A 26825-nucleotide genomic window follows, 5' to 3' on the forward strand; every position below is an offset into this window, starting at 1 on the left:
AATTTCTATGAAATAGAATGGAATTTATTTTCTGATTAACTTTTTTATTTGTGAGTGCAATACTGATAAAGTATTGCACTCACATTGAGTTTGGGTAACACAGTGAGAACGTTACATATATAATATATTTGAAAAGAGTAAAACACCTTGAAAAGAGTAAAAACGTATTTACGCGCAAGTATGGGCTAAGAGAGACTCAATGCTTTAGCACTACTGTCAATTGAAGCTCAACTTGTTCAAGAAATTGATTACAACGACATAGTTGATGATTTTGCTCAGACGAAAGCAAGAAAGAAGATATTTAAAAAACTGACTGTTGTTTATGTTGTTAATATTTATTTGTATTGTTCAACAATTGTATTTTTATGAAATAAATATTATATCTAAATAATATAAACGGATTCAAAAAAATAAAATTTCATCTTTTAAAAAGGGCGGCTAATCAGACAGGGCCTAGGGCGGCAAAATACTTAATCCGCCACTGTGCTCATGTTTGTGTGCCTGTATTTGAAGCATTTATCAAAAAATGAAAGCAAACAATTGACTGGCTTAACTGTTGAAATACCCTGTACAGAATGTGTTTTAAAAAGTTTAAAAAACCAACACAATTGTGACGATCTTTCGGCCGACATTTTTTCGGTTTTCGTAGTTTCTAGAATTTTTTTCGCTATTCGAAAATGTTTCATAAGACCACTAGTTAAAGTTATATTATATATTCAAGACCATATTAGAGTTCGTACAAAACGAAGTGGCACCGAGCAAGAGAGAGTGTAGATACGAGTGCACATACATATACATCATACACTCTCTCTTGCTCGGTGCCACTTTGTTTTGTACGAACTCTACCTATATATTATTCTATAATTTGTTCTACATTTCGAAAATTTTGCATATTTTTCGAATTATTTTCTAGAAATCTTTTCTATTTTTTCCAAAATCTTACAAAAGGTCACTAGTTGAAGCTACCTGCAAATTTTCATCTCTCTATCTTTTATAGTTTTGAAGAAAATGGATAACAAAATTTTGCACTAGTTTGTTACCTTACGGGAAAACAACACAGACATAGAACAATAATGTTTACAGAAAATGTTTCTCTTTTTCGTTTTTGAGTAATCGTGGCAACAGACGGACAGATGGACAGGCAACCGAAAATGGATTTTATGAACACCTATAACAAGATTATGTTCGTATTATCATTATTTCTAAGCGTTACAAATTACCAAAACTAAAATTAGTATACCTTGTACATATTTCATATATACAGGGTATAATAAAGATGACAATAATATAGACAAAGAGGTCACTTTTTCAATTTGATTTGGCAGATAAATTGCCGATTTGTTTAGTAAATAATAATAAATGTTATTCAGAAAATTAAATAAAAGATTTATAAACGTAAATAAAGAATGCAATATTATTTAATACATAACCTAAAATTGTATTTTCTTTATGACATTTGATTACTTCTGTTGTGATTGTGTTGTGTAATGGCATTTATAATATTCATCTTTAATCGAATAAAATCATTATGTTTAATATTTATTGGCTTATGGAGACGAGCTTTATGTTGCTTTCGTAGAAAACGGAGACCATCGTGTGATACTTTACCATTAACAACTGTACATGTGGTTAATAATTACTCTACAAATACCCAAAATACTGAGGTGTGTAATTTTTTTTTTAATAACCTTAACTCATATAATTTACGATACTCTGTAATAATTCATGAAAAACGTAATATTTTTTGGTATTTCGAAGGATAACCGGTTTAGTTTAATAGTGGTAGCACACCTGATGACGAAAAAAATCACGCAATCAATTTCTACCGGCACAATAAAGTGAAGCATCTATGACGACCCGATAAACTCGGAGGTGTGTCAATCACTCCGAAAATGATAATTAGGATTCGTATCGTCAACACTTTTTTTAAAATTATGCCAAAACATGTCTATTTTTGAACAAATATTGTCGACATTTGTCGAGTTTTTAGCCTAAGCAAGGTCCGGTTTGAGGTGGTCGGAAAAATGCAACCTAAAAATTTCAAAATTAAAGGTCGCGGTTTGTTTCGTTTACAAATTCTGCCCGAGTAATATACGCAATATCTGGCTCATTATTTGACATAAACAAAAACATAGACATTATTGACATTAGCTATTTTCGGGGAAAAAATCTCCTAAGTAGATTTTTTCGATATCAAAGGTGCTTCTATGTGAAGAATTTTTGTTATTCTTTCCTTTTTAACATTAACTTTCTTATTTACTATTTAGAATGAAAATGATATGAATAGTTGGAGAAATTGGGACGAAGATTCAAAAAATAAAAAACCGAATACAATACAAGAGCATATTGACTTTTATAGACAGCAGGCAATGGCTGCAAGGTCACAACAATTACAACAAGATGTGGAGGATCAAACTCATGCTGAAATTGAACATTACTTTGAAGATATGAAACCCAAATTCACTGGGCAAACAAAAATATTAATTAAAAATGGTGCTGCGGATTCTGTAAATGCATCATCACAATTTCATTCTCAAGAAACCAATCGTTTATCGTTGAATCCTGAGATGATTAGTTCAATAAATGTAAGTATTTAAAATTTAAAGAGTATTGTACAGGGTGTGGTATTTTTCTCAGCAAGTGGTTTTATTATGTAATAACTTCAACGATGTCTTTTATATTGTATTGACTGATTATAATGTAAGCACTGTAATATTTTACTGCGAAAAGCGAAAAACTTATGTATGTTTTTCTATCGTACTTCCTGAAATGATAATTGCAAAGTTTCTTTTATTGCCAAACCTACTAATCTATACAGTTTTTGTCAATTTAGCGTATTAAATAATAATACTGTTTAACAGAAACAATATCGCTCAATTAATTTTCATTTTTTCAGGGAGGACAGTTGGGAGAATGGCAAGAATCAGCATGGGAAAATGAAGCTGGTGATGATAGTTGGGAAGTAAATTCTATATTACGTGAAAAACGACGTCAAGAAAGAGAACAAAGGCAGTTAAATAGACAACAAAAGCTTATAAATAAATCTATACAACCACAAGGGACTGCTAGAGTTAATACCTAGCGATCTATTTACTGTTTATTTGTTAAAAATTTTATTTTGCTTGAACAGTATGCACTAAAAAACAAGTTCTTAACGCACTTTACACGCTGTGTACAAATCGTCTCAGTATTAGAGCAAAAATGAATGGGATATGGAAACGATTTTACGTAAAGAAAATTTGTACACCATGAAAATATACGGTACAATTAAAATAAAAGACACTTGTTTTTATTGAAAAATTTATATAATAATTTTATTTTTATTTATAATATATAATACATATTATTTTATTCCAAAGATTCGTTCGATTTGATCTTTTATTTAGATACAAATTAAATTGTAATTAAAAAAATTAAATAATTGTAAAAAATACAATTTTTTATTCGTATAAAAGTTATTTTATTTAACTTAATTTTTTAAATAAAAAATACAACATTAAAACAATAAATACAATTATTTTCACTCCGAATACAATAATTCTTTCTCAACATTGATAATTAATTCGTGATATTTTTCGAAGTAAATTTTTAGTCATATATTTAGGTACATAACAAAGATTAATTCAGATTCAATGCCTTCCATTTAAAAAAAATTTTTACATTGTAAAGATTTACCAGCATGGCTTAAAAATTTGTTTTATTTATATGTAGAGTAGACAATCTATCAAAAAAAGGAATTTCAAACAGAAGAAATTCATTGGATCCATTTTAAAATAATATCGTGATATTATTAACAAAATACGAATACGATCGTGATATTCTGCGAATTTATCTATATTTGAAGATTTTATATTTTTATTGATATTTAAAAAATTACCAATTTCTTATTTAACTGATATTTGAATTATGTTCGAATTAAGATAAAGTTAATTTTCAAATAATCATTTAAATTTTTTACGGAGCTATTATAATAAATTTTTACTTCACAGAAATATTAAAATACACATAAAAATATTTAAATACAAATAAATAATTTAATAGACATGAAATATATTTCATAATAAAATAGGAAAGAATTTGATATATTTGTAATTAAAAATAAGATCGTGATATTCGAGAGAAACGTTCAGTACATTACGATTGCATATAAACACTTTAAGTTCGTATCATTACATAAAAGAAAGAGTCTAAATAAATCTAAAATACATTTTTAATTCTTAAAACAAAACTTGCATAGTTACATTATTCAGTTTCGCCGTACAATATATTACGGTGTAAGAAGCACAAAAATACTTGAAAAGTACAAATTTCAAAAATTAATGTTGAACTTTTTAGAGTATCTAGTGAAATATCGTCAATAAAAATGCTCGTAGATAAGAATGGCGTTGCATTGTACGAACAGAGAATTCTATCCACGGTCAATGTTTCATCAAGTATTGATGATCTTAAAATTTATCCGTAAAGTATCACAATTTATTCAGTTTATTTATTACCGCAACTAGTTTAAACTTCACAATATACCACTTATTTTAAATTACGAATGGGTTTTGATCCTCAGTAATAAATACACTATTTATTTTTAGTTAAAATACGATACGTAAAATTTTGTGGTTTCTAAAATTGAAGATAAATTATTTACAAATATTTTCAGAAAACAAACTAGAAAGTTGTATTCGTAAAGAAGCAAATTATTGCGTGCTAAATAGCTTCCCTATTTTTTTAAACTCTAGTTTGTGTCAGCGTTAAACACGATGATCTTTAACTGTATTATTTGTTTTTGGCGTGATCTAGCAATTTCTACATATGATTTTCATTGGCTCTGGACGTCTGCAATTTATAAGATATTGATTTGCATGTCTAACAATAAAAGATAAAATATAATTTTTTATTTTTTAATATAATTTCAAAACGGTAAATGGGCCATTTTCCTGAAATTTGCAACAATTTTTCACTGGGTATCCGTTATTGGTAAAACCGGGGTACGAACATAACTTGTTTTTGAAATCTCAAGTGAATTTACTATATTTCTATGGAATTTACACGCTCGTTATTTACCTTTAATTTATTTTTCGATAATTTATGATACATATTTATACAGCCATTCAAAGCAATAATATCTAATTAAGACATAGTAAATATAACTTGAAATTAATTACGATATTAACACATCTAGATATTGACTGGTTGTACTTCTCCCAGGAAAAAGGTTCATTTTAATGTTCTGTTTTTTTTTTTTTTTTGGTAGTAAATAACGGAATTTTTATTTTTGTCTAATGGGTGGTTTATTATTATTCAAGTTACTGTTGTTTACAAAAATGGTGAATTTTACAACTCAAGTTTTTAATTCTGAGTAATCATCACTGTCACCAGTTTTCATTCTTTAGCCCAAGTGTTTTTTTGGGGTGTTTTCGGTTATAAATAATAAGTGCACTAGTTTGTACATTTAAAATAAGGCACTTTCAAAATATACGTTTCAATTTAATAAATGAATAAATTATTTTTCTATAAAATATTAAATAATAAATTTTGATAAATTCATAATAAAAAAAATATATACAATCAAAATAAATATACGTATCAGGTGCTGATATTAAATAAACAATTAGACACTTAAATAAACATTAGCACTTATTTATTAATAATATTATAACGAATATCAATGTGATATCAAAAAAACATCTAATATGGTTTTAAAATATACTAATTATACCACTCTAAATATACATTTCTGAAATTTCATTTTTGTACCCGAAAACCCGAAAATTGCACGGTATACGCTAGTTTGTTTATATTATATTTTTAATTAGCGATGTTTTTTTGATTTCATATTATACTTAAAAAAATAAAGAAGATTCTTAGTCTTTGCGTTCCTTGTTCAAGTTTTGCTCGGTAATCATTCTTCAAAAACGAGACCTTTGCAAAATCATCGAAATAGAGTGAATTAATTTTGGAATGAGATCGTTTTTCCCTCAAACTTGTGAATATTGTAATATAGGGGAGAAAAAATTCATTTGTAAAAAAAATTACTCTAAGTATTTCTGGGAACATTTTTGTGTTCAATCTGGGCACTTGTTGGCATTCATTTTCTAGTGAATACTTTTTAAGATACCCTTGGACCCTGTTTTTGAGGAAACAAAAACCTACTACTAAACACAAAATAAATCAAATCTAAATAACACATAAATTTAAAGAAACCCCCGACAAAAAATCGGATCTTATCGATTTGTTTGTAGCTCCTAAATGGATGAAATGATTTTGCTTTTCTATTATTGGTTTTGAAAGGAAATTTGATCGAAAATGTTCGTAGCTATGTGACAAGAAAATCTGCTCAACCGTTTGAAAAATATCACCTCCTTTCTAGTTGTTATCGGGTACGGAACCCTAAACTCAAACTTGAAACAGATAAGAATACTCTCGATCAAATTACTTTTTAAACAAAAGAAAAAAAGCAAAATCAGTTCATTCGTTTAGGAGCTACGATGCCACAGAAAGACGCATAGATAAACAAACACGTTAAACTTAGAACACCCTTATTTTTAGTCGGGGGTTAAAAATATTATTAATGATACAAAAAAAAATTGTAGTTAATTTTAAATTAGAGATCTTTTATAAACCTGGGTACAAATAAATCAGTTCCTTATAATAATAGTAAAAATGTTTCCAAATTCTGACATAATTATTGAAAAAATTAATTGTTTAACACAATGCAAAGAAAGCGTTTGCGATTCCGGTGATACAGAATGACAATTTAAGATTATTCTTTGCTAAATCATTTGTTTATTTGCCAAAAGTGGCCTGAAAAATAGACAAATTGGAAGTCTACATACTTTCGTTTGATTTGTATTCTAAATGATGCTTAATGATGAGATATTTATTACAAAGAATTCATTGAGTGTAAGAATGATGTTTGAGAGAGCTTAAAGCTATCGTTGGGAAAAATAATTTCGAAACATTTTTATACGATTTGTGTTTATTTTCAATAAATAATACTGTAAAAATATTGAGATATCTAAAAATGGTTAATGTTTATGAATTGTTTCTCTTTGGTTTATTTGGAGGTAGTGACTTATTTTTTTTAATTGAGTTAACTGGTTGGAAATTCATGTATTCAGGTAATAAACGTTCCTCCACGTCATTTTCATCTTCATTTAAATAATCTTCATTACTATCTTCTAATAATTCTTTTTGTGCTATTTTCGCTGATATATTGATATATTCTTGTGAATTTGTTCCTAATGGTGGTTTTATGGGCTCATCAATCAGACTTTCTTCAGATAAATGTAAATCAAGTTCTTTGATTTGATCCAGTTTTCCATCAAAATTTGCTGTAATAATAAAATAGATTCAGTTAAAATGATCTGTTCATAAAATGATCTATTCATTTTAAACATTAGTAAATTTCAAATCACTTACAAGAGACTGGCATTCCGGATGGTGGAAATTGAATGTAGTATTCATTATTTGGACGTGTTTCATTTGTATTATTGGATTCCTAAAAATATTCATAGATCAATTAAGGTATTTTCCAAATATTTTTACACATATTGTGTCAATAAAATATCGAGAATTTATGATTAGAAAAACTTGTAATAGTTAGCTAGAGGAATTTTTTTTTTGAAATTACCTTATTGATAAATTTACCGGTACAACCACAAATTTGGAAAAAATAGCGGACGGCAAGGATGGCTTCGAAGAAGATAGAACTTATGATGAATAAGTTTTATCAAGTAGAAACGTATTCGCTCATACGTGAAGGCAAATTCATTGTTTTTGTCAAAATGTGTAGTTTGGTATAAATATTTATACGATCGTGGATTTTATTTGATCAATTAAGAATAATATTTGGTTTTAGAATTTAAGTGAGAGAAGTATGCCAATAAAGTGTGCCAATGAATTTTGAAGGGATGTACGGCTAGGCGGTAAATAAAAAACACTTTTTGGCTGTATTGACTATTCAAGTGTTTTCATGATTGAATTGCGACGGTAATAAGGATCAAAAACGCATCAAATATCACAAATCCGTTTTGGTAGCAGCTTGATAGCAAATACAGACTATTTTACGAAAACTTTGTGTTTTATTTATGATTAATTTCCTGTACTTTTAACTTACATCGATTGATTTAAATTTCCATGGTGTTTGTGGTGATATTCTGCCAGGTGCTGGTGGTGTACTACCACCATATTTAAATACCGGTTTTGGTGCTGGTGGTATTAAATAATTGTAATTTGAACTTCCACCAAGAGTATTACTATTGCTATGTTGTTCTAAATTTGAATGAAATGTGAATAGATGTTTTCGCTCTTCAACATCTGAATGTGTTCCGCTATCACCAAAAGAAATACCGCTACAACCGCTGGCGGTACTCATACGAGCTGATGAAGATGAACCTGTAAAATACGTTGTGATTTAGTAAAAATGGTTACGAGTTAAGATAAATTTTGTTTAAAAATAAACAGTTTATGTAAACCGTTGTTTACAATAGCAATCAGAATAACTATCTCGCAAAGGTAAATTCGTATATAGTCTAAGTTAAATCATAATTTGTGTTTATTATCGATAATTAGCTATTTTTCGGACGAAAAAGAGGACGGGAAGAAAGAGTTTTTAAGTTTGTCATAATTTTATGTAAATACTTACTTGAACTGCTTTGACTTAAACTACTAACAGGTCTATGGTTTTGACAAAGATTATCTTTAATATTTGATTTAAGTTGACTGGAGCTTTGACTAGATGTATGATGATTTATTGTAGATGATGAATTTTCGCTATCATTATGAGATTTCGTTTTGTTTCGTGAGAAGAATCTTTTCAATCGGTCAAATGGTGTTGATGTTTTATGATTATCTGATTCTTTCATTAATTTTTGTATACGCTCATATTCTTCACGCATTTTAATTAATGCATCATGCTTATCACGAAATGATTGTTGTACATCATTACGATTTTTCCAATTTTCCACTAGCTGCTCAACCTCTTGAATTGTGAATACATTATTTTTAAATTCATTTATAATTTCAGCTAATTCAGCTTGAACGTGATCTTCTTGTAAAATATTCTGCGATGATTTTGAACATTTTATTTGATGCTCTTTGTTCCTTTGTAATGTATTTGTCAATTTCGGACTGGTACTCATTTGTTTGATTTCGTGAAATTTATCAAGAGGAATTGTTGGTGTTGGTACGGGACTTAAATTACTGTTTGATAACATTCCAAATGAGTGATTTGATAGTGTCGATTTCGGAGATGGTGTGTGTGCTGATGACTGCTTACCTGTAAATCAATTAAATAAAGCATTAAGATCTACGTAAACATATAAAAACGTAAGACACATGGAACCTACGGGAGCAAAGCAACTATAGGCATAAGGATACTAAAAGTAATAGTGAATTAATAGAGAACCTAAGTAGAAGTAAACCCTCAGAGTTACTCAGGCAATTAAAGAACTATTTGGTCGTCATACATCACCTAGAAAAAGAACTTAATATTTTCGTATCTTTCCTAAAACTGAGATGAAACTCAGCAATGTCAGTCGGTATAAGCCGAAATCCTGACAATAAGCAAGGCAAGCATACCAATAAGTGGTGAGGTGTTAATGTGAAGATAAATATTAAGGCATGCGAGCTTGCAAATTTCGAAGCAGGTTTTAATAATAATTAAACGCTAATTTAACGGCATGTAAGAGTGGTAAAGAAATATGCTTTCAGTAAATCAGTTAATAATTTCTTGCAAAAAAAATTGCGAAAGCATTCCTTAAAAAAAAAAAAAAATTATTACCTAGCTCACCATTTGAGTTCATTTCCATGTAACCAGTAATTGGTAATGACAGTGAAGAAGGTGGAGAGAATGGTTTCGCTGATGGAGGTACACTGTACGTTTCACCGACTGGTCGTGGAAGTAAATATTCATCACTCTTCCCTGCAAAAGTAAATAATTATTTAGTATTTAAAAAAAATAAATGTTTTAATAAAATTTACCTGATACGCCTCCGCTGTGGTCGGTTTTTTCACTCATACCTTTTAACATGTGATACATATTACTGAATTCATTCATTTGCTGAAAATAATTTTCGATATATTTTAGTTAATAAATGCTACAAGGTTCTTGGTGAAAATTATTTTTCATCAAATTTCTTGCTTACCATGTATCCACGTAAAGTTTGAGCCAAACGCAAATGTCCAGAATTCTCAGCAATTTCTGCTGGAGTCATTTCTGAGAAATTTCTTATTTCACAGGCTTGTTCACCACCAGGACATTCTAACAACTGCCATGCTAATTTTTCTAAACCAAATTTTGCTGCAAAATGTAAAAGTGTTGGATATTCTTCTGCAGCTAAAATATAAAATTTTGCTGTTAGTTTTGTTCATAATTGATTATTGATATAAATTTTCACATTATTTACTTGTTTTTGGTGTAGGTGATAAAGTTGGTAAACCAGATGGCATTAATAAGTTAAAATGAGGTGGGAGATTCCGTTGAAATGCGTGCACCATAAAATTATCTAATTGTTCATGATTTGTGCTGGAAAATCCTAGAGTCTAGAACAAAAAAAATTAACTATGTGAAAAAAATTGTGATTTAATGAATTGTGTTAAATTAAATAATGATGGTTAGTTAATTGATGAAATCTCTCTCCTGACTATTGAATATCGACATATTTTTATTAATTAATGTTTTTATGAATGAGTATAATTTTTATGAATAAATGTTTACTCATGTTAAGCATTTCCTTTCAAATTTAAGAAGGCGGTATTCTTATTTACAAGCTAGAAGACAATTTTATAATTTTCTTTTTTCTAAATTTGTTGTGCTTCCGATGCTGACACCAAACATAGAAGTCTAGTGATGAAAATATAGCTCCATGTCCATCACGAGCTCAAAGGGGACACCTTATGGGAACTCTGAATTTGGCATTAATCATTAAGTTTATTAAAATCATTTCAGCTTACATAGCTGATGGAGGAACAAGAAGAGAAGAGAAAAACACAAAGCTGTTTATCGTGAAAAAGCTGTAGAAGATTGGTCTTTTAATAAGGGAGTTCGGAAGAAATATTATCATCACAGAACAGGCGGTAGGTTTTAGAGAAGTGATTGAAAGAGGGAGAGGATAATCGGGATAAGACGAAAGAACAGGCGGCAGAAGGGAGAAGGTATAGAAATATTTACTATATATAACCAGATATTAGCCTGAAAGTAACAGACCAAAGAAGCTGAAGTGGGCAGAATCAATTATTTTTTATTTGACCCCTGGGATAAAGGTAAACGGCAAATGACACAGGACAAAGAGTTGTTTTTGCAGCAATAATGAATCATTGTCAAGTCTATTAGTAAAGTTATAAAAATGGAATGCTTTAGAACCGCTCCGTATTGATTCTGGGAAATCATTAGTAAGATGAAATCAATGGTTGTGGTCATTGCTCAGATAAAATTTTTTACAATAAAAGTTGTGTAAACATATGAAGGTCTATTATATAACTACTATCACATCACATATGTGACATTAATAGGAAATTAAGTGGTAGGAAGAAGCATGATATTTATCAATGTTACATTGTGTGACATAACTTTATCAAACGAAATATGTAATGAATTAGCAGTAAAACGTGATTTTGTTTGATCAACCACCCACCTGCTTGTTTGATCAAACAAACAATGAACGATGGATGTATAACCTGTGTTCGAGTATCTGTGTTTACCACTGATATTATTGTATAGATTTTACTCATATAGTTCAATGCATTCGAATAGACATTGTAGGTATACAAGTTTCGAGCCACTGAACCATTAATTTAATTTATATTAGATAAAGAATAATAATAAAGGTATATGGTTGACACTAACAGGAGTGAATTTTATAAAAATAGTTTGATTTTAGACAACGGTAGATAACCCTGGCCTGCCGGCCATCTTCAGCTCGCGGGATAGCCAATTGAGCGTTTATTGAACATTGGATAAGCCAATACAAAAATTGAGTGGGAGAAAACAAAAGGTAGTGGCAAATTTGATGGAGCAAACTGGAGATTGAGGAAAAATAAAAAGTTAACTGACAAGTAACACTTTCTAAAATCCGCGGACTAAACTAAATCGAAATTTATTTTGGCCTATGTTATACAAAAAATTGCTCAACTTTGTTTAAAATTATTGGCCAAAATGCATTTAAATATGCAATAGAATAAATTGTTGATACGCAGCCACAGTCAGCAAAGCAAAGCCAGTGTGTTTTTGATGTTAGAACACGGGAATATAAAAAGGAAATGAATTGGCAAACTGGGAAAGTATAAGAATAACGATAGTCTCACTACTTGCAACGATTATTACGTTGAGGAAGAACATATATGAAATAAATTACGAGTTACTAAAAAAGTGCGAATTATCGAAATGAAACTGTTGTCCGAAATAATTAAAGATGTGAAGTAATTGAAAAGTGAAAATCTTGCATGGATAGAAATAATGCAATAGAAGTGTCGGATTGAACATCGTAGAAAAGTTGGAATCGATAGGTGACAATAGATCGCAAAAGAGAGTCACCGCAGGGGAGTGTAGCGAGAAGGGAGAGACAAGTGTAAATTTGCTACGAGACTTTCTAATGTAAGAGAAAGAATTTAGAAGAAGCAGTAAAGGTAAAGGTAAGTAAACTTTTTATAAAGAGGGAAATTCTTCAAGATTAAGGGTTAGGAACGGGGATATAACTTTGTGAACAATTAGGATCACAATTTTTCACGTAGGATAAACGAGTCGAACAGGTTAAAGAAATTTTAAACAAAAAAAATTAAACTCTGTGTACATAAAAAATTTTTCCACGACTTTCGAGGTGACAGTTTAACGAGTATTTTTTACTACATTTCTCGAGTACCTATACATTATATTGGTCTTCTTGATAATTGACATACAATACAAACAATACACTGGAAATAATGTAATATAACACATTCGAACATACATGACGAGTATAAGTACTTAGGAAATGAAAACATCAGGTAATGTCTATACATTTTGATTCCTTTCGTACTATAATAACTTCCTAGAATCTAGATAAAAAACAAAATAGATTGGACAGCGATTGATCAGAAAAAAGTTACCAAGAAATGAGAAATAGGGTTCTTCGGTGTATTAAAGTTTTTACATAGACGGTAAAATGAATATTCTGTAAATTAGGGGGAGTTTTATATCTTACTCGAGTAAGATCATGTAGAATTTTACTGCAGGTATTCGATTTTTTAAATTTAACTTGTTTTAATTTAAATAGAAAAAAATATTCTTACCTGGCACATAAATTCAATTGGATTATCGTTTGAACGTAGCAATTGATCCAATTCACGTAAACGACTTTCACATTTGACTGGTTGACTACCCAATAATGAACCATTTTTTTCCACAACAACATTTATCATCATAGAGACTTCTAAACAACTTTCGGGTATTGAAAATTGTAATGTATATGGATTACGACGTTTTACTGTTGAGACTTCAATCATTTCAATGCTTTTATCAACACTTACTTTCACAATATCATCACGTTGTAATGGATCATTAAGTAGTACAATCACCCGCCGTTGGCCCTAAAAATTCATTAATTTGAAATTTTTTTCTTTCGAATATTTTTTTTTATATTAGAACTAATGAAAATAATTCAATTAATAAAACAAAAGAATTTACAAAAACTAATAGCTTTAAGAACCTGAGCTAGAAGTGCATTGAAAATAAATACTTTTAAGGATGCAGTGGGTGGGCAATTCAATTATGTAACATGTTAATTCTTGAGGAGCCTCTCTCATTTAAAATTTGCAAAAATTAATTTTTGTTTACATGAAAATGTTTTTTGGTATCAGAGAAATACTCTTCCAACATTTTTTGAAAAAAATCGAAGTAGAAAAAGCTATAGCCATATACGTATAACGGTATCTGCGTATAATAGGAACCGGTTTTTGGTACGACGTTTTTCTCGTAGTATAAGCGGCCGATCTTTTAAAACCAAGATTTTTTTATTCGTTATAATAAAAACTAGACAATAACCTTCTAAAAAGTTAGAAAACTACCTCTGATTTTTGTGCAGGGGTAAATTCACCCCAAAAAATGATATAATTTAGAAATTTTTAGAGAAACATGTAAAAAAAACCATAAAAATATTGAAAATTAACTTTTTAAATGTTTATTTATCTAGTTTTGAATCTCAAAAGTCCAATCGCGTTTTAATTAAAAAAAATTTTTTAACTTGAATGAGAAAGTCTCCTTTCCATATGAATAATATATTTATTTTTTCTTCCACCATTTTTATTGACTTCTTCTTTGAGAAAAAAAACTAATGTTAATTTTTCTGAAAATAATTATGTTTTTTGGACTAAAGTTTTCTGAAAATGTCTGGAATCCAATAACATACTAAGATAGCACCACTGTTGTAAGAAAAAAATTTTCCAGAGGACCATACATTCGGGAAAACACTGCGATACAAAGACCGCAATTGAAGAGAGTATTGTTCTGTACTCTGACTTGAGGACATGCATTCTTGAAAATGTTTTTATTTTGTTTTCTTGTAAACGTGAATAAACTTATGCGCTAGTTATTTAAAATTTAAAAGGATATTTGAACATTTCTATGTGACGAAAATAAAATTTAACGTTCAAATGCGGGCTGTTTGTACTTTAATAACTTATAAAGTACGGCTTCTGGGTTACGAATCGTTTGGTTCCGCATTGAAATTGGTTTCATAAAACATTTTCGACCTTAGTTTTAAGCGAATATAACCTTGCTCTAAAATATAATACTATATAATACTAAATTTTTACTTACAGTTTTGACCTTTTTTGGAACAACAGAAAATTGTGACTTTTCTTGTTGTGCAGCAATATATTGTTGTCGAGCAATACGACTAATTATTGTCATTGCTGAGTCCAAGAATTCACCAACTAATTGTGGATCTTGATCTTTAACGGCAATACGTTTCCAATGATGGTAACATGATAAAACTAGACACAATGAAATTGATTAAAAATTTATTTCCTAAGTTAATTTTTAAGTCAAACTTACCAGATTTGTGTTTGTCCGTGATGTCATCATCCGTGACACCTAACAACATTCCTAATGTACGATCCGGTTGAAATATACGATTAAACAAATTCTTTTCTGAGGTACCATTTTGTGTTACAATATCGTTAACAGTATTAATTAATGTTGGACAAATAATAATTATTTGTAATTTGACTGTGGCCAATCGTTCTTCCATATTTGCACCGACACCATCGTTTATTTCTTCGACACTCATATGAAGTACTCTGAGAAAAATATTGAAAATTTTTGATACAACTCTGTGTTAAATTTAAAAAATAAATCAATATTGTATTGAAGATTATGACTAAACGAGGTGAAATATTATAGTTAAGGCTAATAGAAAGATATGTGACATTATCGAGGGTTCGAAATTAACTGTCGATGATAAAATTAAAAGACTAATTATGGAGATTATTATTTCTATTATATTCGATCATTTGAATATTCGGTGAAAATATTTAATATATTATTTCTCTAGTCTGTTTTTCCTGTTCACGCGATATCTTTCTTATTCCTTTATCAAATTGCATGTTTTACTCTTCATTTCAAAGCTTATCGTACCAGCTAATGACGAAAAATAGACTTACGATCTAAAATGTACTGCTTAGAAAAAAACAAGCTAGAGAAACAATATTAAGGTTTAATTTTGTTCATTATGCAATTTGTATATCATATCTGTAATAAAATTGCCTATAAAAAAGAAAGAAAATTATCCACGGGTACCGCACGGGTCGAGCTAGTGTTATATAATCAAAAGTATATAAACCGGTATTTCAATTCTAGGAAAGTATTTTGTTTGTAAATTTGCTTTTCGATTAAACGTGCAGAAGTATCTGGGGTTTAATTTTTGTTTTGAGGCAAGATATCCAAAAATACAATGACAAACTACAGATGTGCATACCTCATTATGTTATTCATAGATTTTTGTTTGGTAAAATTATTTGACAAAATTGATGATAATGGATGGTAAAATTATTGGAAAAAATTGATATCAAAATGGTATCAAATTGACGCCAGGAAGGGTGTTAAAAGTGAGAACTGATTTGTGCTGATCAGAGAATTTCAATAAGAGAATGCATTTAAAGGAAATTTCTTCAAATTGCAAGTTTTAAAATGTTAGTAGTCTTGGCCTCTTGGCAAACCATATAATCTTTGAATTGATATAATGTTTGAATTTTGTGTCACCGCACAATTTTTTTAATTTTGCGGGTATGCAGTTGACGTAGTGGTGATAGGCAGAAAAAAAACGTAAACATAACTACAAATTGAAGGAAAAAAGATAAGTGCTTCACAATTAAAGGTTGAGAAATTAAAGGTATTTCGACACGAGCCTATAAATATTTTCCGACGAACAGTTGGTAAACAAAAAATTACGACTGCAAAGTTTCCGACACATAATATGTAAAGGATAGAAATTCATACTCTGGTTTTTGCTGAAGAAAATACCACCAAAGCTAGATATGTTGCACCAAAAACTAGATATATGTAAATAAACAAATTAGGGATGTTTCAGTCAAAATAGGATGTAATTGAACAATTAGTTTACGAAAAAACAATAAGCAAAGATTACTTTTTGACAAATTTCTAGTCTAAACTATAAGTGAATTGTATAAGCGACAACGGTGTTGAATTTACTTTGTGTGTTGTAACTAAGAGAAAAGTTTGGTTGGAGTGTTGTCAGATTTATTTAAGTGATATACTGCTTTTTAGATAACTATATTTTTTCTCTTTTAAAGATATCACGTTCTCTTTTATGTCGTTAGAAAAACCTTAAAGAAGCTCTACTTCGTTTTCCAGCATTACATAAATTAAGCAATGCAAAGCTTAAAACGACTGTGTAACTTATCACATAACAAGTATAGATACATTCAAATATAAAGAATATTCGAAAAAAAAAGTAATTTGAAGGATTTAGGGAATTTAGGGAACATAGATTTAACATAGATTGTTTATGCTTTGGCGAATCTCAAAGATTTCGTTGGTAAAGACAAATTAGACGAATGACTGACTGGAAAATTTGATGGTGTGCTGATGACAGAAAATTAAGAATATAGAAATTTCTATCCCTACCTCCTGTGCCGAAAGCTGAGTACGCCCGTGCTCAGTGATATTTTATTTTCGAGGAACTAAATTATACATTTGCCAATGATATGAGATTATACAGGCTCATCGTATATGATTTATATGCTTCTTATTTGCGTATAAATATTTTAAATCTATGATTCTTAGAAACCCGCTCATAAATAATATTTTTTTGCATACAAATAATATATGAAAAGACAAGAGAGCAGCATAGCGAACGCATCAACAAACAACAAACTTACTTAAATGGATGTCTTGGTGCGCGTTGTTGACTGATTTGATCAAAGCATGTACTCAAGTATGGCGCCCATAAACCAGCCACCTCTGAAGCACGACTGAATATTATTACAATATCGTCCAACGTGTTTCCTGTTCCGTTGCACATTTTATTTATTTTTATTCCTCCTGCAATAGAAAACAAAAAAAAATAAATAATATATAAAAAAAATAATAATAATATCTAACAATAAAGTTAACTTTCACACAACAATGTTTATAACGTTTCGATTGAACAAGTGCGTTTGTACGATTTTATTTAGTTTAATTAAAAAGTCACCACAATAATATGACCACTCATATTATAAATACATTGTATGTCGCGTCGCGATTTAGACAAAAAGATATAATTCACAATTCTTAGAATTCTTTTCTAATTAATATAAATAAAATTTTAATTTTGTTATACTTAAAAATTAAGATTACATCATTTTTTATATTATTTATAAATAATTTATTAAGGTTCTTCGATTAGTACCTACCCTACATAAACAACAATCAAAGTAGATTAAATATTTAAGACTTAGTATCTGACATGATTTCAATAGTTTTTATATCCTGTATATACAGTTACAGTAAATCCACTGATTGAGTTACCAAGAGGACAGACTACAGGTTGTTCAGGAATTATTTAATATGCGGAAATTGTTAAAGAAAGAAGTACTGTTATTTATTATTTTTAGAAAAGTTTTAAAGAATTATCTTATTCAAAACTTAAAATAAACCCCCGACTTTCGATCCAAATTAATAATTTTTTATTTCGCCACTTATATATTTCAAAAGGTTGAATGTCAAAATTTGAATTTTTTTATGGGCGTTATATACGGCTTTTTCGATCCTCGATATATATTGCATTTTATTTCGATAATATTTAATAATCAATCACCAAAAATGGGATAAATAGAATAAATTTAAAGAAAATTGAAATTTTAACATAGGAACTTTTGAAATTACACTGACGATTATAATAATCTATATATATTATATCTTTATATCGATAATAGCACTCCATCTAAAAGTCAAAATATATACGCAAAAGTACTATAACAATACATTTAATTCACATATAATGTTATAATTTTATCACTTAGAATATTAAAACAAGTGCATTTTTTGTGACACAGACTGTACATCGGATCGAAAAACTTTTAAATATTAGTATTCAAGTTTATATTATCGTTCAATATTTTTGATCATTTGCAATTGTCTCAATTTTTAATCTAGACATTAAACAGGAAGTTGAAGATGAAGGCCATGTTTTTGATTTAAATAAATCAAAAATTTCTAAAAACTAAATTTATGTGTTTTGCATGTATAATTTAGGAGATATAAAATATGTTTTCGTTCTATCACAGTTATTTTATTATTAATAAAATAGTATGAATTTTAATTCTAAGTATTATATATTTTTATATACTAATCATATTTTCATTTAATGCTAATTTGATTCATATCAGTAGAATTTCAGAATTTAATGGACAATACTATGACTTCTTAGCCTCATTTTTAGTGAATTTTTTAATTTGTCCATGTTCTAGGTTTATATTGCCCAGCCAACGCATGTATTTTCTAAAATTAAGCCTGTATTTACTATAAAATGGACTAAAAGCTCAGTGTCTAATTATTTATAACAACAATTTAATATATCAACAAATTAATTCATTTTAAATCAATGTATGACTCTCTCGCTAATGTAAATTTTCCCACCGCTTCCACCAAGTTTCTATTTCGTAGTATATGTTATTAGAATTGTACATATTTTTAAACTGGAAAATTTTCACTTGTTAATCTCAGTTAACAATAAATTTGCTTGAATATTCTTGATTTTAAATTGATATTAATTTAATTAATTAACTTGCCTTTTCACTTTAATGCATTTTCCCCATCGCTCCCATCAAATTTGTATTTTGTAGTATATAAATGCGAATGTCTTGATAATCTCAGACAAAATATTATATTATCACTAGAATTGCATAAGTTTTCAAACTGATAGATTTAAAATCGTCAGTTTCAGCAATAAATTTATTTAAATTACTTTCTTTTCTTTTGAAATAAGATTTTTTAAAAATTTCAATAGAATATACAAACTTAAAAAAGTTTGGTACAAACCTTGTTTGCTAAATTCAAAAAATATTAATTTATTTCACACAAAACCAACAAACATTTTAAGCTATTGAAGTTAATTAATTCACTAAATTAAAACTGTCTACAACAATGCCATTTTCAATTTATAAAACCAAAAACTCAAAATCAAGTAATAAAAAAAAACGTATACACCCACGAAGCTAAACAGCTAAAGCTATACACACATATAATAAATATGTAAACTAAGCTGTCGATACCTAAACATCAAACTTACTAAATAAAAAAAAAATTAATATATGTATAAAAAAAGAGTGTTTAATGTTTTTAGATGATCAAAAAAATAATATTGCGTTTTTTATAATCAGCGCGCATTCGGTCCGTTAATCCATTCACTACACGATGGCACTCAAAAAAATGTATTATATTGGCCACCACAAAGCATTTAAAACATATTGAATAATATTAATTAATAGTACAGTCGGCAGTTACGAAAAAATAGAGTGATTAAGGAAAAATTTTTATCGTAAGAAAGGTTGGGGTTCTTTTTAAGATATTTGATAATGACTTTACTTTTACCACGCTTTTTTACGATAAAATGATTTTTTCCTCATTCTATCATGACTCTATTTTTTGAAATTATTTTCTACTTTTTAGTTCAGCTAATTACAAAAACGTGTTTTTTAGTATTTTAAAACTATTATTTATTAATGCTGTAGTATATCATAACGATATACAGTCAAACCTGGGTAAGTAAGAACTGGATAAGTGAGAAAACTCTATAAGTGAGAGTAATAGCCAGGACCCGTCATTTTAAGCTCCCAAAACCTCTATTAGCGAGAAACAGAAACCTCTGTAAGAGAGAGTTGTTTTTTCCTCATGGACCTCCGTAAGTGAGACTGCTACTTATCTATACCTCTATAAGCGACAGTAGAGCTTTATTTATTTATATTATTTAGGAGAAACTATAGGAGAGGAACTGCTGTGACTTGTTATTGCTGCGTACCTCCATCAGAGAGAAATTTTACCCATGTACCTGCATTAGCGAGAAACTCGGGTTAATGAGAAACCTCTATAAACGAGAACGAGATTGTGCTTCCTTGAACTCTCGGTTTGACTGTATTATAAAAGAAGACATCCAATTTAAAAATTTAAGTTCTTCACATTTTGATCATTTTTGTAATTTTTGTAGTGAAACATTATTTTGAGCCGTATATTAATCAGTCCGTCTATTGTATACGAATAGATTTTTTAATTTAAAATTCATAGCATGTAAATCTTTTTATGCTTATTCGTTACTTCTTTAGGTGTTAAAATTCCTTCTTCTTTCCACTTTATCCATCCTTATATGTAAATAATAAATAAAAAAAAAAATCCGTTGTTTTTATTGTCAACTTATATGTCTGTCTGTCCGTCTGTTTTTCCTATACATCCATCCGCTGTTTGATATGTTCCAAAGTCCATATTATTCAATACAAATGCATATTAAAAACAAATCAAGATAACAACTAACAGAGTCAATTATTTAAATACTCTGCATATGCTTGGGTACCACTAACAACGTTTAAGCTAGTTCTAAGTATTAAAAATTGTAAAATCATACAAAATACATTTACAAATAAATATATACAAAATTTTTTTTCTTCAAAAATAATATTTTTGTAAGTAAATTTTCCTTCTATCTCTTACTGTTTCAAATGTGGGTCTCATGAATCCGTGACTCCATTGGTCGATTTTTCTCTTTCGGAATTCAAAACTTTTTCTAAGTTAAGAACGCACTATCAAACACACTGTACATCTCTTTTTGGTTTTGAGTTGCCGAGAACACGGATAGACTTATAGATAACATAAACGGAAATGGATTAATTACCTGATTTTATAAACATCCATACCAAAGTTATTTTCTACCTTCAATATTTCAAAGCGGTACAAAGTTTAATACTGTTGATTTATTTTATATATGCAGAGTATAATAAAAACACAACACATTTGAATAATTAAAGTTCACTATCACAAAAATAGAAATAAAATGATTGTTATTCCCTCAAATACTAAAAAGGCAATGTTGTAAAATATCCTTGAACAATGAATGCAACAATATAATCAATGATGCTCAACACTCGTATAACAGAATATGAAGAAATCAACAACATACATAAACTCTAAGCAAAGCTCATTTTTAATATAAAGTGCATCTTGTTCATATCTTTCTTTATTCCGTTTATTTAGGCAAAATAATAATAATTTTAAACGATTTGGTATTTCTTGTAAATTTGTTGTTTATTTTATCTTTACTGTTGCTTACATCAACAAATATTAAATAAAATATAAATATATAAAAACTTAAGGAGATATGCAAGGATTGAATAATACTAGGGATTTCAATAAAATTTTATAAATACATTAGCGTTAATCACTGGGCAACATAAATTTTGCGTCAGATGCATGAGTTTACTTTTTGAATGGTTTTCGAAGTGCTGAATACGAATCTGAGTTCAAAACTGATTCAGTACCTCACGCTTTCGAGAAATTCGCCCTTTTATATTGAAAAAAAAAAAATGTTTTCTCCTAAATTATAAGTTATTTTTCACCAGTGAGTCTTTCCAAGAAATAGAATAAATAGGTAATAAATAAGTTGGATTAATTAATTATACCTAAATATTTATATTAGAAGTAATAAAATGGGTATTTTAACTATTATAAATATCTCGAAAAGCAAAAAGGATTCAAAAAGTGTTTTAAAAGAAGAGAGAAGGAAAAGGAAGACTTTCAATTTACATATGAGAAAATAATTACGTGTTACGGGCGTTATGGATTTTCGAATATAACCGAAAAAAGGACTTTTCACTTTTTAGGTATAAATATTTCGAAAACCTTATGTATTAGAGAAATTATGAAGCCGAATTGGAATTCAACACCATAAAAACTATAAGAAATGTTCTATCACATCAATGTGATAAAAAAAAAGTAAAAATTTTTTGACCAGTGAATTATTATTTAATTTTATGGTGGAAGCGCATGAAACTAATAAATTTTAAAATTACCAATACAGAATCTTTTACTTTTCCCAATATGTCATCTACGATATTGTCCTAGCTGTACAACTTAATTATGGTTCATGAGTCAGTGACAACAGACTTGCGGTATTTTAACAAACCGTATATTTTCACGATTTATAAAAAGGGTACTTACGATGAAAAAACTGATACAGTCAAGACCAGTTTAGTAAAACTTTTTATTCGCAAATAAAAGTCGAATTCGGTGAAAAAGATGGAAATTTTGTTGGACTTATTTTCTGGTATTGATTGTATAAAAATTACGAATCGATATTTGTATAACTACTACCTAGGATACGAATACAAGTTTTTGTTGGGTAAGCTATAGATTGTACCTAGCCCGAACCAGGAACCAGGCTTTTCTAGAACAATTTTTGGAGTATGAGCTGAGGTATTATTAATGAAGAATGATACTAATAACATTAATCGATATTGCTTTCTTTTCAAACGTTTGCTCCTTTATATATTGGTAGTGCAAGTTGGTCGACTTGTTTCTTGTACTTGTGTGTAATGGTTTTAACAATATAAAAGTGGATATTTTTAAGGAATGAATTAGCCGCCTGGATAGCGTACAATACAGTAAAGATAATTTAGACTACAATTGAATAAGATTACAAAGAAGTTACTGAACATTGTTTTGATAATATGAGAGAATGTGTATTATAAAATGTTATGTTATATGGTTGTGAGGGTGGCTGGATGGCTGCTGCATGTATTGCGGGGTACAGTGTTACACTTAAAATAAACATCAGACTTTAAAAGTTTTTGAACAATATTTAAAATTTTAAAAGTAATTCATAGAAAGAGTGTGTATGAGTCAGTGTGGAAAAAACTATACAGTAGTCATATCATAACAGAGTCACGTTCAAAACAGATCTTAGTTGTATTCCTGTCGATAATCCTGAACTATCTTCAAGATTATACAGCCCATGGGACCTTATGTTTTGAAAAGTGTTTAATACTCTAAGAGTTGAAACTTTTTTCATGCACGTAATTGTATGGGGGTTTTATTGATAGGTCTTGAATCTTTTAAGTCGCATATATAACGTAACGTTTTACGTAACAATATAACGTAAAATTTACTTTGCCATAGTCGTATTTAATTCTCATTTTTTAAATTTTGAATATTTAATATAGTAACCTTTTCTAAAAATTATCTTGCTCTAGTATTCTCTCTCATTTCTAGTTTCTGTGACGAAGTCCAAAATTGTTATAGAATTGTATTTAACGAGGAACGTACCATTCTTCAAATGAAATTAATAATATAATATATATAATTTATTTATTTAACTTTATTATTACTTAATTATATAATTTCTTTTCATTAAAATGACCATATAGACTATTTATTAACTTCTAGTGTTGACACAGTGATGTAGATTAAAGTCTTTGGTGTATTTATTCAGTCAGATTATATCGAATTTTTGAAAATGCTGCAATAACTTAAAAGATAGAGCAATAGCTTCTTCTAGGCATAAATAAATAAATAAAATACTTCAATTAAAAAAAAACAAACCCTTATAGTCTGCCGAAATTAATTGCTTGCTTACAATTTCAATCAATTTAGAAATCGGGAGCGTTGATTATTAATGATCAAATAATTTACAAAGTAGGTATATTATTTATCCTAAAACAGTATTATTTATTATATTGGTGGAGGAGTCGAGAAATTGAAAATAAAAACAAACGTTAATATTGACCCAACTTCAAGAAATTGAGGTACAATGGTAAAAATAATTTTATGAACTAGGTACTTCCAATATTAATTCATATATAAATGATTAAAATACTCTTAGAATTGACGCAACGTCAATCTTCAACGAAAGAAGACTTCTAATTTCTATAATTATATATATTTTATAGTTAATTTGTACAAAGAAATTATAAGTAACTTAAAAATGGAATTAATTTTGCTACGTTTCGGAATTATCGACATGAAGGAGTCTAAATATTATTGATATGTTTAATAAACCATTTATCTATGATAAATGGTTTATACATCAAAATAGTGTATACAATGGACTAATTGACTGAGTATTGGTTAAAAATAATAGATAAATATTATTAAAATATTTGTATCTTCTTAAATAAAAAGAGTTTAATTCACACATGTGTTTTTGAAAGCAATTTATTCATTCTAATTTGATGAAAATAAGTTATTTTTTGAGATTCTTGTCTTAAAAAAATGGAGGATGTGTGATATAGCCTATGTATTGGCTAAAATCTCACAATATAGACTAAAATCACAGTAGATATACTGGTAATTTGAGCTATGTTCATCGTACATAATTTTTTACAATTAAATTATAAAAAATTTGAACTGTCTTTCGAGTGTTGAATTTAGGGGAATAGAGTTTTTGGATTTGAATGTTTTTAGCTTTATTTTGGCTACAAAGTTTTTTATTTTGCAACTATCGAAAGAGTTAAAATTGAAATAAGACTGTGAAAACAAAGAGTTTTTTTTAAAGCTATTTTTTATAGAAATTTAAAACACAGTTGGTAATATTAAACATTACTCAATATTTCTTGTTTTTTAAGTAAAAAATATTTTACTTTGCTTGGCTTTATTAAAAAGATTTTCTATATTAGAGTCGTTATGGTCAAAAATTTATTATTTTGGTGAAATTAAGAAAAGTAAAATTGAGTTTTTATTTTGTTCACAGTCGAATATTCAAGTCGGATAAGAATTTCTACTCTTAAATGTTTAACTTAGTTCATAAAAAAAAACGTCGTACTTTATGCCAATATTAAAATATAAAAAAAATTGTTTTTTTAAATTTTTTATCCATTTGAGTATGGCTTAAAATAAAATCACAAATTCGATGGGTCGATCGGATATAAAAAGAAATAATAGTATTAGTATTCAGTATAGTTTAAATATTATTTTGTTTTTTACATGCTTTTATTAGCTTGGTATATATTTTATGTATCTATAAACGGAATCATTAAACGTGTTTTTTGACCTATTTGAAAACGCCGTATTGAATTGAAACTTCGCATACTTATCAAGGATCGATGACAATCCAATAGTTATTACAAGTTTTCCCGATTATTCTGAACAGGATCTTCAGGATTAACGATTATCTAAAAAATCTGTTATGGTGGAAGTGCAGATAAAATTCCATAATATTAACAAATAATAGTATAAAAGTTTAAAAAACATGATTTTGTAGCTAGCTGAACTAAAAAGTAGAAAGAAAAAAAAGTTAATAATACTAAAAAATATGTTTTTTTTAACTAGCTGAACTAAAAAGTAGAAAGTAATTTCTATAAATTCAATAAAAAAAAAAAAGAAAAAAAGTGTGATTAAGAAAAAAATCATTTTATCGTAAAAAAGCGTGGTGTTTTTAAGATAATTTATAAGGACTTTACTTTTACCAATATCTGTCAGTAAAATATTTAAATAATTGAAATCTAGAAATCGATTTATTTTTTTTTTGAAATTATTTTTTGCTTTTTAATTCAGGAAGTTACAGAAGCGTGTTTTTGTAGTTTTTTAAACTGTTATTAAAAGTATTGAAATTATATTTGAATTTTAAAGGCCCAAACCAATTCCGTTACTTGAAGCATTTACAATTGTATATTAAATTTTTGTTTTTATTGGTTTGAAATAAAAATACAAATAACTTAACTAATTAAATAAGTTCATACTTTATCTATAATAAGGGTCATTTCAATAATGCATAATTATTCTTAACACTATAGAATAAAATTTATCTATAATCAGTCTATGATTATAAATAAAAATAAGTAATACTAGCTAAACCTTTCAAAGAGTACAAAGTCATATTTAATCGAAATTAAATAGAAAAACATTTATTTATTAGTTTATCGATAAATGTATATCAATGGTAAATGAAGTGGAAAGACTTCTGGTTACAAAATATGTTTCTCTCCCTCCGTGCAGAAAGTGTCAACTATCTGCACTGCAACTTTCTGTGTAGGTATTTACGGGATCGGACTAAATTTTGATTCAATCACTTCAGGTGGGTGAAGAATTCTCACTGGTGAAGAAAAGTGAAGTTGGTTTTTAAAAATCTTTACTAGTGTGTAAGATATAGAACGTTTAAAATTCCTAATTAAACAAAGAGACGTCATACGTGGATATCGCCACAGAGATTACAGATAAAACTTTGCTTTGTAAAAAGGAGATGGAAGCTTTGAATGCAATCTTTGATTGCTTATAACTTCTTCGTTTTTTAATCAATTTCAATTTCAAATTTTGTCATGGTATCAAGTCTAGTTTTTTTATGGTATCAAGTACATTTTTATGGGTAATATGGCCA

The 26825-nt window shown here is 28.4% G+C and overlaps 2 protein-coding genes across 3 annotated transcripts in view; one reads left to right on the forward strand and one right to left on the reverse strand.

Moving 5' to 3' along the window:
- The first annotated feature begins 1400 nt into the window (after positions 1 to 1400).
- LOC123302618 (receptor-binding cancer antigen expressed on SiSo cells) lies at positions 1401 to 3277 on the forward strand. The gene is made up of 3 exons (XM_044885643.1): positions 1401 to 1664; positions 2268 to 2585; positions 2897 to 3277. Exons 1-3 carry the CDS (start codon positions 1488 to 1490, stop codon positions 3080 to 3082), a joined length of 681 nt encoding a protein of 226 aa, XP_044741578.1. The 5' UTR covers positions 1401 to 1487; the 3' UTR covers positions 3083 to 3277.
- Positions 3278 to 6822: 3545 nt separating this feature from the next.
- LOC123302593 (phosphoinositide 3-kinase adapter protein 1) overlaps positions 6823 to 26825 on the reverse strand; it is a 140908-nt gene continuing 120905 nt past the window's right edge. Inside the window, exons 3-14 of one of the 2 annotated variants that reach the window (XM_044885606.1) lie at positions 17368 to 17530; positions 15023 to 15267; positions 14786 to 14961; positions 13261 to 13557; positions 10401 to 10536; positions 10140 to 10330; positions 9976 to 10054; positions 9785 to 9916; positions 8639 to 9271; positions 8111 to 8388; positions 7414 to 7492; positions 6823 to 7325 (exon numbers count right to left, since the gene is read on the reverse strand). In XM_044885606.1, the coding sequence (XP_044741541.1) occupies positions 7027 to 7325; positions 7414 to 7492; positions 8111 to 8388; positions 8639 to 9271; positions 9785 to 9916; positions 9976 to 10054; positions 10140 to 10330; positions 10401 to 10536; positions 13261 to 13557; positions 14786 to 14961; positions 15023 to 15267; positions 17368 to 17530 (2708 nt within the window). In that variant the 3' untranslated portion in view covers positions 6823 to 7026. Of the gene's footprint in view, positions 7326 to 7413; positions 7493 to 8110; positions 8389 to 8638; positions 9272 to 9775; positions 9917 to 9975; positions 10055 to 10139; positions 10331 to 10400; positions 10537 to 13260; positions 13558 to 14785; positions 14962 to 15022; positions 15268 to 17367; positions 17531 to 26825 lie in introns of both variants that reach the window. The other variant, XM_044885597.1, reaches the window with a different exon arrangement.

Source organism: Chrysoperla carnea, chromosome 1 (assembly GCF_905475395.1).
Source record: "Chrysoperla carnea chromosome 1, inChrCarn1.1, whole genome shotgun sequence".
NCBI lineage: Eukaryota > Metazoa > Arthropoda > Insecta > Neuroptera > Chrysopidae > Chrysoperla > Chrysoperla carnea.

What these genes read in the sequence shown, in the direction of transcription:
- LOC123302618 (XM_044885643.1), top strand. Translation starts at nt 1,488, where the DNA reads ATGGCATTTATAATATTCATCTTTAATCGAATAAAATCATTATGTTTA. An exon ending in CAAATACCCAAAATACTGAG is followed by an intron (nt 1,665 to 2,267) that starts GTGTGTAATTTT and finishes TTTACTATTTAG; the next exon opens with AATGAAAATGATATGAATAG. An exon ending in AGATGATTAGTTCAATAAAT is followed by an intron (nt 2,586 to 2,896) that starts GTAAGTATTTAA and finishes TCATTTTTTCAG; the next exon opens with GGAGGACAGTTGGGAGAATG.